Source organism: Biomphalaria glabrata, chromosome 4 (assembly GCF_947242115.1).
Source record: "Biomphalaria glabrata chromosome 4, xgBioGlab47.1, whole genome shotgun sequence".
Classification (NCBI taxonomy): domain Eukaryota; kingdom Metazoa; phylum Mollusca; class Gastropoda; family Planorbidae; genus Biomphalaria; species Biomphalaria glabrata.
The window spans coordinates 54,892,353-54,909,344 of NC_074714.1; the positions used below are offsets into that span (position 1 = coordinate 54,892,353).

A 16,992-nucleotide genomic window follows, 5' to 3' on the forward strand; every position below is an offset into this window, starting at 1 on the left:
TGTCCGAGTCGGGTGTCGAACCTCGAGCCCCCTTCATAGGTAGCCAAGCCAAGCGCACTTAGCCTCTCGACCACGCTTCCCAAATACAAATGCATACTAAATAGACATTTTCTCTTTCAAAAAAAGTAAACATTATTTTTGTAAATGTGTAGTTAGTATAATAGAACTTATATAACTTACCAATACAATTGAAAAAATATTATTATTTTTTTTTTTACAAAAAATACAAAACCATTTGCATAAATGTTTTTAAAATATGGTAAATGGTTATATCCCTTATTAAAACGCCTCCGTGTATGTCACTATTAATAGTGAATAGTTGTAAATGTGGTGTACTTTTTTAATGAAAAAACTGCTTGCATAATAGATTTTAAAAATTAGATTTTTCACTTTTAGAAAAGAAAAAGTAGACGTTGCATCAGAACTTTGAATGATGTTGGATTTTCACTCTTTTTTTAGTTTACGAGATCTAAACGGGACGGACGGACAGACAGACAGTTCACACAAAACTAATAGCGTCTTTTCCCCTTTAGGGGGCCGCTAAAAAAGTGAGAGCCCTGAATTCGAACTTGAAGGCTAAGGCCTCCTCAAGCCAATACCATTAACACTGCCACGGAACTGCTTCTGAAAGTTGGTTTTGTTTTTATTCACATTTTTTTAAAATCCACAGACAATAAAGGGGACTAATTCAACTTATACCACTTTATCAGTTAAGGAAAAATTCTTTCCCTTGTTCGAGATATAAAACAAAATAATTGATTACCAACAGTTAATTAGCAATCGTTTAATTTCAATATTTTCTTTATTCTTGTGTTGGCATGTAAAAGAAATAATTGCGCAAAATTTCAGCTTGACCTGAGACTGGGTGTGGTAGAAATAACGTGTACAAACTTTTTAAACAGACCGACAGACAGACAGACAGAGTTGATATAAGCTTTCTAGAAATAGTAGTAATGATCAGAGGCGGAGTGGCTATATGGGCACAGAGACGGTACTACTGGTAGGCTTCAGCCTACACAGTTAGGGATTATAAGGCAAAATAAGGACTATATTTCTTATAAAGATTGGGAGCATGCGTACAGTTATCGATACGTTATCAAACTTAGCGTAATGATTTTGAGGACATGTAGGCCCCTTGTCCTAGAATTGGATGCCCAACATGATATAGGCCTACAATTTGTAGGCAGGAATTTTTAGAAATGCCTGGGCCGATTTTGACACCCATTCTGCCCCGGGTAATAATAATAATAAAAATACAAGTGGTAAAAATATTAATAGATTATAATTATACGAATATTTGGATGGCTGCATGGTCGTGCGGTTTGAGCGCTGGACTGTCGTTTGGATTTATCGATGGTCCCTGGTTCAAACCCTGCCCGCTCCCTACCCCGTCGTCCTGCGGGACGTTTGGACTAGGAAGTAATCTTCAACTCTGTAGGAACATCCGAAACATGTAAAACATTTTACATTTTTAAAAATTTTATATGATATGCTGACGGGGTCACCCTTAAAGCTCGAGGCCTGGGTCGATTGCCCCGCAAAAGGTAGCAGCTGAGTCTGTATAGATCTAGACATGAAATCTAAAATATGCATTTTGAAAAGAAAAAAACACACACTTTTACAATTGTTTTTGAAAAAGAAAAATACGTTAGATTTAGTTTAGATCTTAATTTACCTTCTAAAATACAGACGTTACTTCAAAAAAGATGATTACGTCCTACGCTTCATGCATCTAGTCATGCATGTTAACCAATAACTTAAATTCTTCCAGGTAACCCATTCCATGCTCTAAAACCACTAGGGACAAAGGAGCATTTGTACAAATTTGTCCTAACATATGGAACGAGGAATGTGCCTTTATCTTTGTGACTTTCTGAATATTTAACCCCCGTACCAATGAAATACCATGTAGACTCCGTTCGTAATTCATTGCAAGTCGATATCACTAACCTACATATTTATGTGATGGACCTTCCCCTACTTAAAACCGCGGAGCTGTCTTTTGTTTCATGTTGATCTAGTCCTAGATCAGAATGATATATATATATATATATATATATATATATATATATATATATATATATATATATATATATATATATATATATAATATATATATATGCAGAGAGAGAGACAGACAGATAGAGAAATAGTCAGACAAAGACTGAGAGGGCAATAGACAGAGACAGGGCCGGCCCTACAGATTACGGGGCCCTATGCGAAACGGATTGCGCGGGGCCCAATCTGGTTAGGGATAAGGATAATAAGTGAAAATTAAGATTTTTTTGGTCTATTTTTCAGGACATTTTTATTGAGTTTTGAGGAAATTTTAATAATTTCAGAAGATTTTTTTCGTATACTTTACAATTTCAGTAGATTTCCAGGAGTTCCAGACCGAGGGAACCCTGTTATAAGTTGGAATGGTTTAATTTAATAATTTACACAAATAGTGGGGCCCACTGCGGCCGCATAGGTTGCAGTGCCCTAAGGCCGGCCCTGGACAGAGACATAGACAAAGAGAGAAAGAGACGGGCAGACAGAGAAATAGATAAGATAACCTAGATTTAGATATATCGTTCAACAGGCCCCAACAACGGCCCAGTGGTGGCTTCCTAAGGAGGTTCGCTTGATAGTCAGAAGTAGATCGAGGCCTCTTCCATCTTTAAGAAATGTCTACCAAGCACCTAAGCCTACTTCATTGTCTCACGGCAGTGATGCCCCTTCTCTTTTGGTCAAGTACAGTTGGAAACGAACTCATGAAGTATACTATGGATGGATCAGGCGAATTTAACACGACCTATAGAAACAATGAAACGGTCTGTATACTGTTTGATCTCAATTTTAGCTACTAAAATATCAATATGGGGGGGGGGCGCGGTGGCTGAGTAGCTAAGCGCTTGGCTTCCGAACCTAGCGTCCTGGGTTCTAATCTCGGTGAAGAATGTGATTTTGAATTTCTCACCATATTTTTAGTTTGGATCTATAGGGGGCGGGTGCGCGGTGGTCGAATGGTTAAGCGCTAGGCTCCCTCACCTGAGGTCCTGGGTTCGAATCCCGCTGAAGACTGGGATTTTGAATTTCGTGATTTTTAGGGCGCCCCTGAGTCCACCCAACTCTAATGGGTAGCTGACTTAAGTTGGGGAAAGTAAAGAAGGTTGGTCGTTGTGCTGGACACATGACACCCTGCTCGATAACCGTAAGCCAAAGAAACAGATAACCTTTACAAGTTAACATCGTCTTCTCAATAGACCACACGGTCTGAAAGGGGAACTTTACTTTGTCTTTTCTAAAATAACAATATGTGTGGTTTAAGCCTATTTAACCCAGTGGTTCTCATTTGTATTTACTAGTGAAACCCTCCTAACGTCCTAAAATTTTAAGTTTGCACCCTACTAAACCAGGTTTTTTGTTTAGAGGGGGGGGGGGGTATAAGGGAATATATATTATGGTTAGGAGGGCTTCACTAGTAAATACAAAACGTCCTGCTTCGATTGGCAACACGTAACACTGGCTGTTTTCTTCGTAAACAGCCGTATCGCCGTATCACTCTTGTACCTCCGTATCACTCTTGTACCGCCGTATCACTCTTGTACCGCCGTATCACTCTTGTAACGCCGTATCACTCTTGTGCCGACGTATCACTCTTGTGCCGACGTATCACTCTTGTAACGCCGTATCACTCTTGTACCGCCGTATCACTCTTGTACCGCCGTATCACTCTTGTACCGCCGTATCACTCTTGTACCGACGTATCACTCTTGTACCGCCGTATCACTCTTGTACGGCCTTATCACTCTTGTACCGCCGTATCACTCTTGTACCGCCGTATCACTTTTGTACCGCCGTATCACTCTTGTACCGCTGTATTCAACTCTGTTGTCCACTCCGATTCGTCCCGGACTTGCACTAGGTACAGAGCTGACCTCACACACTGGGCTCGTTGTGCCGGACTTGATTAGATCGAGATCAAGACGTCGTCTCGTACTCACGAGATGTCTTGACTCTACTTCGCACCGAACCGTCGTAATGCCCGCACAGAACTACGCCTCTGAACAGCACTGAATTGAACCTAACCAACGTGTGTAATGAACTCCCCTTGACTGCGACACCGCATAGGAAAAAAAAAGTTAAATATCTTCCACCTCCGATGCCTAAGGCGGATCATTAAAATAAGGTGGCAAGATAAGATAACCAATGAGGAAGTGCTACCAAGAGCAGGGTGCCAGGACATCCGCTCTGTTATCAACAGCAGACGCCTTGGCTGGCTTGGCCACGTTCGTAGAATGCCAGTAGGTCGACTTCCACAGGACATCCTGTATGGCGATCTAATAGAAGGCAGGAGAGCCGCTGGTCGTCCACTTTTAAGGTATATGCAAACGCGACACTAACAGCTTGGAAAAAGTGGCACTGGATAGACCCACATGGACAGCGAGCATAAAGGAAGGTTCCCGGATTGCAGGTGCCATACACAACAATAGTAGAAAGAAGGTTGAAAGTACAATCGCGCCTGGTGATTACAGATGCCCAACCAGTGACCGCAGCTGTGTATTAAGGACTGGCCTCTTTAGTCACACAAGAAGTTGCAAAGAGAAAAGGGCGTCTCACGAGACGTAAAATACCACAAAGTAACAGAGTAAGGTTAAAAGAAGTAAAGATGTGTGTTCACTGTGCTCAGTTGTATAGCCTCTATTCAGAGTGGCATGATAAATTACTCGGTTATTCTAGTAACCAAGTTGCGTTCTCACTGTTCCCATGCTTGTGATTAATTATTAGAATTTGTATTCAAGATGTTAGCTAACGTTTTTAGTCCTAAAAAAAATAATTTAGAGCTCCTCAATTATTTTTTTTTATATAGTATCGCGGCGGATAATGCCATAATGGCATAATGCCAACGTGGACGGGGTGTGTTTTCGCTAATCAAAGCACCGTGGGCAAAAGTGAGGAATGAACTTTGCCCTGACTCACGAGAGTTCTTCTGTTCACAAAGTACAATTTAAAAAAAATAAATATCCTGCTCGCGCGAATGTGAACGCCGAATGATGAGCTACTGCGAAAAGTCGGATTCTTCTGAGAAACTAGCTTCCCCTTTTAGACCTTGCGATCTATAGGGCAGATGATGTAAAGGTCATCTGTTTCTGTGGCCAACGGTTAATGAGGGTGTCATGTGGCCAGCATTACGAACAACGGCCTTTACTTTTCCCCAACTAATGTCACGTTCCGATTAGAGCTGGGTGGACTCAGAGGCGCCCAAGGATCCCGAAATTAAAAATGTTCATCAGGATTTGAACCCGTGGACCTCGGTTCGGAAGACAAGCGCTTTACCGCTCAGCCACCCCCTCCACATTACAGCCTAAGATTTACTATATGTTTTATATATATTTAATCAAATGAATATGTCCGGCTTATAAAATTTATTTTTTTGTCCTACTTTGAAGATTGTGTCCTCCTTTTTGTCCTCCTATGGGTATGTAGGTATCTTGTAACCCAAGCCAGTCTTGGCTGTCGGCCGTCGTCACGAATGACCACACGTCTGGCTCTAGCCTGGGGCGATTAGTGTCGGCTGACTGGACACACACTACTGCCCCTATCCACACCGCCACCAAAGTTATAACTATAAGCTTTGTTTTTTTTATTTTAAATGTTGTTTGCTTCAAGTTATCAGCAGGGCCGGATTAAACAATAGGGAAAAAAGAAGCTTTGGCTTAGGGCCCCCAAGAAATATTTAGTTCTAATATAATGTGGGAAGCGTGGTCGAGAGGCCAAGTGCGCTTGAACTTGGCTTGGCTTGGCTACCTAGAAGGGGGCTCGAGATACCCCCTCCCCCCACCGGTCCAAAAGCGCTCTGAGCATGCTATAAGCATGAAAGCAACATGAATAATACAACTTATGAACTTTAACAAGGACCTGAATCAGATGTCCTTTGTGGTTTGAGACTTCCGGTCCCTTTTACGAACCACGTGACCAGGGAAAGGCTTTAACCCCGTGGCCAGGATGAGAAATTGGTTCTTGGATCATAGAATCGCACCCGTCTGATCGTAGGACACGGTCCCTTGAGCCAACGACATGAGTTCCTCCTCCCATGCGAGGCGAGGCGGGGTCCCCCATATGCCTATAATGTCCCACTGCATCCGTGGGGGGGACCATCACCACTCGTATGGGCCCCGTTGGGGAACGGAGCGATGGACTGGGTAGCATTATTAACCAAAGACCAGAGGATTCCGTAAGTTGAAGTGTTAATGGATATAGACAATTCAATACCTATTATTATAGCTTTTTATATAGCTCTACTTTCATGCTTATAGCATTATAGCAGTATAATGGCGATTTTATAGCATTATAGCATGCTCAGAGCGCTTTTGGTCCAATCTCATTTGTGGACCAGTGGGGGGGGGGGTATCTAGGAGTTGGTTTTCCGTGCTGCCTTTGGGCGCTCAGTAAACGCAGCTCTGCCCGAGTCGGGTGTCGAACCTGGAGCCCCCTTCTAGGTAACCAAGCCAAGCCAAGTTCAAGCGCACTATAGCGCCTCTCGACCACTCTTCCCCTATAAAATGCTTCCATTGGCATGCGTCTCAATTTGCCTCTAACAACCAGCCAAACTCTGGCTGTGCTACGCGGTTCGGCTACGCAACTTTGTTTTCCTAACAGCACTTATCTACAAAATTCTGTAACTTAAAAATGGTGCGGAAAAAAATTATTTGTGATTACTTTTAATTGCTGAAAGGCTTAAATATATATTTTTTTAAAATATATTTTTAAAATCATGCAGGTATATTCATCGACATATTAAAGATAAGGTCATACTTCTGATACCATTTTATTTTAATGCTCGAACCATAGAGGTGAACATATCTAAATACGCTTTTATGATTTTCTTTTCTTAGAATTCAACAGCTTTATTTACCAAAAGCTTTAGTGGCGATTGTAAGTATCCCTCTCTTTTATTTTATTTACAATTCCTCTTTTCAGCTTGCAAATTCTTCATCAAAAACATATAACTGGGTGGACAAGCTTGTCGAAAACGGCTCTAGTGATTTTTTCTAGAAAATAGAAAGTTGATGTATATCTTTGGGGAAAGAATTACTAGCTTATTTTCCAGACTGGGAAAATTTAGTCTGACCGTTATCCTTTTCTGAAATGTTATTTTCTAAAAATCTTTATCTTAAACAGACACTTCAGCGGGTTCTGCCGTATGTGGGCTTTATCCATTAAAAAGTTAAATAGATACTAACACTTTGTGCACTATATTTTTAGTTTGGGGGGGGGGGCGGGGGCGCGGTGGTCGAATGGTTAAGCGCTAGGCTTCCTCACCTGAGGTCCTGGGTTCGAATCCCGCTGAAGACTGGGATTTTGAATTTCGGGGTTTTTAGGGCGCCCCTGAGTCCACTAATGGGTACCTGACTTTAGTTGGGGGAAAGTAAAGGCGGTTGGTCGTTGTGCTGGCCACATAACACCCTGCTCGTTAGCCGTGGGCCATGACCTTAACATCATCTGCCCCATAGATCCCAACGTCTGAAAGGGGAAACATTACTTTACTTTTACTATAGACTATAGAGGCATATCATTAGAATTGTATAAACATTTTTTCACCAGGAATTTCTTGGTCTGTGGTGAAGGGGATATGGAGATCCATCTTATGTTCATTAGTTATTAAGAGCAACAAATTACTCTTACAAAATGGCAGATCTTAGGCTGATTTGATCGATTGTTCCAAATAGGGAAGACTCTCAATTTATCTTTAGAACATCACAAACAGGCCGATCTTAGGCCGATTTGACCGATTGTTCCAATTAGGGAGGCGCGAGGCCCCTCAATTTATCATTAGCATATCACAAACAGGCCGATCTTAGTCCGATTTGACTGATTGTTCCAAATTGGGTGGCGCGAGGCCCCTCAATTTATCTTTAGCATATCACTATCAGTTGTGGCTTTTGTATCAGGCATGTAAAGATGTAGAGATGAAAAGGTTTACCTATTTAGCCTTCCTCGCTCTCCAAGCATGTTCACCCGTCACTTAATAAAGGCGTATGCTAGGCCGCGGGGCCGGCTTGTGGTCTATATTTTACTTTTTCTGTCTGTCTTTGAGTATGTGTGTCTCTTTTCTCCCGTTCTCTATCTCTTTAATCTCCCTCCCTAGTCTAGCTTTCTCCATTTCCTTTCTTTCTATCTCTTTCTGTATCGTCTCTCTTTTCTGCCTTCTTTTATTTTTCTCTCTTTCTCTCTCTATCTCCATTTTTCTGTTCTATTCCCCACTTTCTCTCTTCTACTCTCCTTCCCCCTTTTTTTTTTTTTTTTTTTTTTTTTTTTTTTTTTTTTTTTTTTTTACAAAGTTTATATATGTCCGTCTGTCTGTCTGTCAAGGTGGAATCTTTTATTACACGTTGTTTCTCACACTTCCTATTCTCGGATCAAGTCGAAACTTTGTGCACATTTACTTATTGTCGACAACAACACACGAATTAACAAAAAAAAACATTAGCCAATTAGTTAATTATTCGTAATTAAGTAATTTTATTTTTATATTCAAAACGCACGAAGCTAGGGTGAGATAAGCCTTGGGTAGAAAATAATGTTAAGTAGGGCCCCGCATTTGTTAGAGCCGGCCCAGGTTGATTATATCGCTGAGAAAAGAATTGCTAGCTCGTTGGCCACTTAGTGAAAACTGTTTTTTTGAACCCTGCAATTTTTCAAGTAAAATAGGAAATACGCTTAAATTTGGCTAGAGATCTAGGTTTAGGATTCTAGGTCTAGATCCAACATCGGTTTCGAAAGGACTATCAAGTTCTTGAAAGGACTATCGCTTTCGGGAATTTCCGAATAAACGCCATTAATGATTGACTCCAGAGTTTAATAAATTACTTTTAGGAAAATGTTGCGCATCGTCTTCTAAGTCTAAATCTAAAGGCCTATCAGTGGAATATTATAAAGTGTAGTAGATCATGTCAGGAAAAAAGCTGAATGTCTTCCACCTCCGATGCCTAAGGCGGATCTTTAAAATAAGGTGGCAAGATAACATAACCAATGAGGAAGTGCTACAAAGAGCAGGATGCCAGGACATCCGCTCTGTTATCAGCAGCAGACGCCTTGACTGGCTTGGCCACGTTCGTAGAATGCCAGTAGGTCGACTTCCACCGGACATCCTGTATGGCGATCTAATAGAAGGCAGGAGAGCCGCTGGTCGCCCACTTTTACGTTATACGGATGTATGCAAACGCGACCTGAAGCTCTTCAAAATTGACACTGGCAACTGGGAAGAGGTGGCACTGGACAGATCCACATGGAGAGAGAGCATAAAGGAAGGGTCACAGATTGCAGATGTCATACACAACAGAAGCAGAAAGAAGGGTGAAAATGCAACGGCGCCTGGTGATTATATATGCCCAACCTGCGATCGCAGCTGTGTATCAAGGATTGGCCTCTTTAGTCACACAAGAAGTTGCAAAGGGAAAAGATCGTCTCTCGAGACGTAAAATGCCACAGAGTAGATCTATACACCAGGATTCTTTTTAGGGGAGAAAGGGGTGGGCGGGGTAAGAAATGTTCCATTGTTTTAAGAGTCATCAATATTTAAGAGAAAAAAAACATACCGCTTCAAAAGTTATATAAAGGAAGTAGGCCTATCGTCTTTTAAAAAAAAATGATCTTAATGTTATTTTTGTTGGTTCATGTCTTGTCTATGTCAATGAATAGTTCTACAAAGTTTCAACGTTTTACCAGACAGAACTTAGGGTAGTTCTTTGTATAGACAACTGGCTCGATGTACTAAGGGCATGATTCTATGAGGGGCGTAATTTAATGCCCCCAACTGTAGATCTTTACAAGCGTTTAAGTATTGTAAAGTGCACTCAACAAATGAGTATAACATCAGTATTCATTTACAGCAACAAATGTCTTACACATACAATATGGAATGCATAATCATCAATACTAAAAGAACTAAATGTGCCCAAATTAAAATACTACAGGGCGCCTAGACTAGATGCAATGATAAAATTACATAAGGGTTATCATGACACAACATAGCATTACCCCAAATATTCGGTAAACACAATGCAATAATAATATCTCCTTAAACTAGACAATACAACTGACAACAATCACCAACACCCTACTCAGACCAGGTCAGCTCTCCAACTGGCTGACCACAGGAAACCATATTGCCCCCCCCCCCCCCTTGAAAACCCCGTGCTAAAACAGTTCACCACTCACAACTAATAAAATAAACAAACACACACACACACAATCTCACATCTTACGCAACCCCGTGCTCTTGACAGATAGGCTGACAGACAGACAGAGTTAATGAAAGCTTAGTATTAAAATCCTGCCGTGGTGTATTCAATTAGCATGCAGGAGTTTTGCATATAACTGGTCGTTGCATGAACTACCCCCTGAGATAGGTAACATGACAGGGGAGCCAGCAGACGATCCAGTTGATGTTCACGTGACGATGAACGTAGCAGGTCAAGACAATGGTACTACAATTATGGTCTTCTTCCAATACCCACAAAAAGGTAAGCTTGAGGTGCAGTCGGTACGCAGAGGTGTCACCTGCTGCGGTTTGCTATGGGTTCCAACTGTCCACCAATCACCAGCAAAATATTTCTTTTTTTTTTTTTTTTAATTGTTTTTTTTTTAATTGTATACAAACTGAGGTGGGTATCTAGCAAATGCAGAAAATAAATTAGGCCTATCTTTTTGTATCACTCTAAATTAGGGTCAAACGGCGCAGTCCTCCGCTCTTTTCTCTCTCTTAGCATCGCCGCTGACGGTATTCTTTTTTCATTTTACGTTCGAGGTATATCTTTAAAATCTCTAAAGCATGACATTAAAATGAAACATTTAGAAAATAAAGTGCAAATTAAAAGCATATTTCATGACAAATTTGATCGTAATGTGAGTACGACTTTCGATTGAAATTATCCATGAAAATGTATCATTGTTTGAAATTACCAATGAAATTGTATCACTGTATGAAATTATCCATGAAATTGTATCACTGTATGAAATTATCCATGAAATTGTATCATTGTATGAAATTATCCATGAAATTGTATTATTGTATGAAATCACCCACGAAATTGCATCATTGTATGAAATTACCTATGAAATTTTAATCAGTGTATGAAATTATCCAAAAAATTTTATATTTATATGTAATTACCCATGAAATGTTTATCATTGTATGAAATTATACATGAAATTTTACCATTTTATGAAAATATCAATGAAATTGTATCATTGTATAAAATCGCCCATGAAATTTTATCATTGTATGAAATTATCCATGAAATGTTATCATTGTATGAAATTATCCATGAAATTTTAATCGTTGTATAAAATTACCCATGAAATTTTATCATTATATGAAATTAGCCCTGAAATTTTTATCATTGCATGAAATCGTCCATGAAATTTTATCATTGTATGCCTTACATCTTTGAATTCAAATTAACCATGTATTCATGATTCAACAGCTATGATAAAGCCGAAAGGTTTTTTTTTCGCTGCCCATGGAGGGAAAGACCCCATGAACCCTCAATGCTACTTTGTAATAATAGATATGCTACACCCCGCCTTCCAGGATGAGGTAAGGGGAAGTAATCGTTTATTCGATATTAATAATAATCCTTTAATTTATGAAGCGCAATTAACTCTTTCTCTCCGTAATTATTTTCGACGTTTCGAAGAATTCTTCATTTTGCTAATTACTATTTCACTACCCCTGTTATGATTAAGCTTCAATAACTTTGTTGTTTGTTATCAGACAATGTTGTATTTTGGTATAGAATTAAAGGGAAATGCATGCTCTTTTTATATAACACAGTCAAGTTTATAAAATTAAACATGAATTTATTTTAATGAGGTCAAAATCAACGATGGTATCGTCGATTAGGAGAGAATGGGTTAACAAACAAAATGTAGGCTCAAGGCGCTGTGATAACATTACACACATAAACACCAGAGCTTAAATGACAAACTAATCTAAAACAGTTTTCAGCAGATAGGTCTTAATGTTCTTCTTGAATATAGTGTAGCATGTTGTCTGTCTGAAATCAATGGGGAGCGAGTTCCAAAACCTTTGGTTTTATCTGACTGTGTATTTTTATGATCACATGGTCTGATAGACCAGGGATAATATCATAATCAATTACTAATCCAGGTCTGTTGGTTAAGAAGAGATCTAATGTGTTGTTTAATCTAATTGGCTTTTTAATGATTTGATCTTAAGTTAGGTTGTGTAAAGTTTCTATGAAAAGCTCATTTATGTCCTTAAGGTTTTGGTGTTTATCTATGGTTAGTTTTTCCCAATTTATATCTTACTGTACAAGGTACAGCAGAGTGATTTTCCTTATCCTTATACAGTCAGTTTATGTGTTTTAAAAAGAGTAGACTAGCCTATGCCTAACTCCTAAATTCCCAAAACCCCAACCTCTACTTCCTTGCCCCTGACTTAACATTAACACAACTTGTTTGAAATGTTTCTCTTGATAAATGTTTTCTAGTGCCCTAGTCCTAACCCTAAATTCATTTTTGTTAAATACATTAATGAAAAATTATAACGGTCAAACCAGGGTTTCACCAACTAGTCTTTTCCATACGATATAAATTATAAATCATATTTAGAGCCGTTTTTTCGAGAACCGCATCCACCCAGATTTTGTCCACCTTTTAAAAATGGGCGACTTGAATAGAGACATATATATATAAGGGTGGGGGGGGGGTGAAAAGTAACTAGCGCTGGAATTTGGATTTAAGTGAGGAGGATGCGCGCAACACGTCGACCTGACTCTCTCGCCCTAAAGCCCGTCCTTTTCCGGAAGCAAGATTTGGTCAAGACGTCAGGGACAAATTTGGGTGCAGTGGATGACCAGAGACTTTCTGTGTGTCTTGTCCTGCTCTTGAGTGCTCCACAGCACTGTGCTGGTACTTGCCTTTCTGTCCGATTCGTCTAGTTTTGTGACGTTACGCACAGGCCGCCAAGTCCAGACTTCACATGCTAGGTTTTGACAGAACCTCAGTGTACTGAGTGCCATGGACACGTCAGATACCCTCTACGTGGTTTAGCCGGCCAGTCAAAGCCGTTTCCGGGGTGTGGCCGCTGCGCATGCTACAGCCTATGGGAGCCACAGATGAGAGTTGGGTACCAAGTGGGGACCAAAAGTGAGCCAAGCTACCCTCAAAAAGAGGGTACGACTGCCTGTCCACTAGAGGTGCTACCCCTCCTAGATACCCCATACACCCCAAAATAGAGGCATAGGTCTAAATGTCTGCATGGCACTCACATCTTGACCTTACATTGTGTGTGTCTGCTGTTCTTTCCCAAGGTGCCCCTGTACTACGAATTTCCAGATGCTCTTTATGACCATGATACTTACACGGTGTATGCGGTCAGTTTGCCTCTGCCTCCAGTAAGACCAAAAATGCCAGAGGAGCCTGTCGTTCTTATAAAAACTGGCGATACAGGTAAATGTGTTCATTTTTGGGTTTTTTTTATTTAGGTTATGTAAACTATTTCATATTATATGATTTCGGTTTTCTAACAGATATCTGAAAAAGTTAAAGTATGCAGGCAGGGCCGGTCCTAACAATTGCGGGGCCCTATGTGAAACTGATTGCGCGGGGCCTAGTCTGGGTGGGAATAAGGATAATAAGTGAAAATTAAGATTTTGTGTTAGAAAAAAAAAATTCGTCTTTACTAAGTACGAAATTGCGATCAAATTATCTTTACTTTACGAACCTTGCAACCTATGGCATATTTATATGCCAGTAACTATAAAAGTAAAAAAAGATTTGTCGTTTCCGATTAAGGTGAAAATTCGCCCGATTATTACATTTTATTACATGAAAGCTGACAAAGCCTTTTTTTCTTTTATCGCGCATTAGGATTGGAGTTTTCCGCAATGTATGACACCCATAAATGACAATTTTGTCTATTTTTCAGGAGATTTTTATGAGTTTTCAGGAGGTTGTAATAAATTACGGAGATTTCCAGGAAGTTTTCGAATATATTTTGCAATTTAATAATTGCACCTAGAATTATCGCGGGGCCTATGAAAGCGCGGGGCCCACTGCGACCGCATAGGTTGCAGTGGCCTAAGACCGGCCCTGTATGCAGGAGTTCTTTAATAGGTACCGGTTAAATAAATAATTAAAACAACAAGCGAAAAATTTAAAAAAAAAAAGAAAAAGAAAATAAATAAAAATACTTAAACAAAAAAAAAACAACTTTTATTACTAGTGGCGTAGCAAGATACACGTGGGCCCGGGTTCAAGAATATGGTGGTTGGCCCCCCTCCCGTACTTTGAGTAAAATAAAAACGTATCTAACAATCAAGTAGGTATCAGCACATTTTTAAAAAGGCATTCTTTTGTCGGTACTACCTTTTAGAAGTAATGGAGTCATTCCATTCCATTCATCTCTTAGACTTTGAGCCTCCCACGCCATTTGGCGCAGAAATCAGTGTCGAGTAGAAGTCAGTCTCGATGGTAGTCAGTCTCGATGGTAATCAGTCTCGATGGTAATCAGTCTCGATGGTAATCAGTCTCGATGGTAATCAGTCTCGATGGTAATCAGTCTCGATGGTAGTCAGTCTCGATGGTAATCAGTCTCGATGGTAATCAGTCTCGATGGTAATCAGTCTCGATGGTAGTCAGTCTCGATGGTAATCAGTCTCGATGGTAGTCAGTCTCGATGGTAGTCAGTCTCGATGGTAGTCAGTCTCGATGGTAATCAGTCTCGATGGTAATCAGTCTCGATGGTAATCAGTCTCGATGGTAGTCAGTCTCGATGGTAGTCAGTCTCTATGGTAATCAGTCTCGATGGTAGTCAGTCTCGATGGTAGTCAGTCTCGATGGTAGTCAGTCTCGATGGTAATCAGTCTCGATGGTAATCAGTCTCGATGGTAGTCAGTCTCGATGGTAGTCAGTCTCGATGGTAGTCAGTCTCGATGGTAGGTAGTCTCGATGGTAGTCAGTCTCGATGGTAGTCAGTCTCGGTGGTAGTCAGTCTCGATGGTAATCAGTCTCGATGATAGTCAGTCTCGATGGTAGTCAGTCTCGATGGTAATCAGTCTCGATGGTAATCAGTCTCGATGGTAGTTAGTCTCGATGGTAATCAGTCTCGATGGTAATCAGTCTCGATGGTAGTTAGTCTCGATGGTAATCGGTCTCGATGGTAATCGGTCTCGATGGTAATCAGTCTCGATGGTAATCAGTCTCGATGATAGTCAGTCTCGATGGTAGTCAGTCTCGATGGTAATCAGTTTCGATGGTAGTCAGTCTCGATGGTAATCAGTGTCGATGGTAGTCAGTCTCAATGGTAGTCAGTCTCAATGGTAATCAGTCTCGATGGTAGTCAGTCTCGATGGTAATCAGTCTCGATGGTAATCAGTCTCGATGGTAATCAGTCTCGATGGTAGTCAGTCTCGATGGTAATCAGTCTCGATGGTAGTCAGTCTCGATGGTAGTCAGTCTCGATGGTAATCAGTCTCGATGGTAGTCAGTCTCGATGGTAGTCAGTCTCGATGGTAATCAGTCTCGATGGTAGTCAGTCTCGATGGTATTCATCGCGTTTACATCCTTTTGTTTTATTGCCTTTTATTTTCAATACCGAGATCTCTACACTCGATATAATAAAAACACAAAGTAAATTATATACTTATTTGATAGATTTAAAGTGCCATTGTGGGCCCCTATTACTCACGGGCCAGGTTTCATTGATCCCCATCGCGCCACGATGCTGATAGGAAAAAAAAGTGGAGGAATTCAGTTATGCCAACTGTCATAGTACGATGTCATAGTACGACGAAAATTAAGGGACTAATGATGATGGTGATAAATAAAGTCAAAATACAAAAGTAGGCAACGCAGAAAATCAATTTCTTATTCCATGTCCTAGGACAAATTTGTACAAGTGCTCCTTCTTCCATTAGAGCTGGGGTTCTCAACCTGTGGGTCGCGACCCCCTTGGGGGTCGATTGACAATTAGCCGGGGGTCGCCAAAGACCATTGAAAAAATGGATTGTTATTGTCTATTCTTCTATTGCTGTGTGTGTGCGGGGGGAGGGGGGGGGGTCGCGGCTAAGTGGGGGATTGTAAAAGGGGTCGCCGAGCATAAAAGGTTGAGAACCGCTGCATTAGAGAATGGAAAGGTTTGCCTGAATCAGCCAGGAAAACCCAAAAGACTTAGCAGAATTTAAGTCACTGATTAATATGAGTGTGATAGGCCTTGATCTTGTAGTTTAGTCAGAAGATGTTTGAGTTCCTTGTGCGGGTGTATTAGATGCGTTTAAACTAGTTGTGAACAAGACCTACACATTAACAAGACGTAAGGACGAACAAGACCTACACATTAACAAGATGTAAGGACGAACAAGACCTACACATTAACAAGATGTAAGGACGAACAATACCTACACATTAACAAGATGTAAGGACGAACAAGACCTACACATTAACAAGATGTAAGGACGAACAAGACCTACACATTAACAAGATGTAAGGACGAACAAGACCTACACATTAACAAGATGTAAGGACGAACAAGACCTACACATTAACAAGATGTAAGGACGAACAAGACCTACACATTAACAAGATGTAAGGACGAACAAGACCTACACATTAACAAGATGTAAGCACTAAGCCCAGACCGTTAGATACGTGAATAAAGTTTAATGCAGAAAGGTCACAGTCGAGTCTCCGTACGTAATACGTACGTAATGTCATCTTGGATTCCTAACACCAACTGACTAATAATAACATACATAAACTAGAGAACACTAATCCAGGACGTCACTAGATGTCGCGTTCAAAGTCCGTCACCTATGGTGCGTCTCTATACTAGCTAAGTGTCTAACACACAGACCTATAAATATATTATTATTATATTATATCTAGCTATAAATATATTATATCTAGACTGGACATGGAGATCTTATAACACTACAAAAAATCTTTTTTTTTTTAAAAAGTTGAAACAAGGCGTTATAA

At 40.3% G+C, this 16,992-nt stretch overlaps 1 protein-coding gene across 3 annotated transcripts in view; it reads left to right on the forward strand.

The window, feature by feature from the left end:
* The window catches only part of LOC106053422 (uncharacterized), a 43,560-nt gene that overhangs the window by 11,274 nt on the left and 15,294 nt on the right, over window positions 1–16,992 (forward strand). For all 3 annotated transcript variants that reach the window (XM_056026568.1, XM_056026569.1, XM_056026570.1), the window contains 5 exons: window positions 2,585–2,816; window positions 6,882–6,921; window positions 10,344–10,511; window positions 11,475–11,587; window positions 13,326–13,464. In XM_056026568.1, the coding sequence (XP_055882543.1) occupies window positions 2,670–2,816; window positions 6,882–6,921; window positions 10,344–10,511; window positions 11,475–11,587; window positions 13,326–13,464 (607 nt within the window). In that variant the 5' untranslated portion in view covers window positions 2,585–2,669. The remainder of the gene's footprint in view (window positions 1–2,584; window positions 2,817–6,881; window positions 6,922–10,343; window positions 10,512–11,474; window positions 11,588–13,325; window positions 13,465–16,992) is intronic.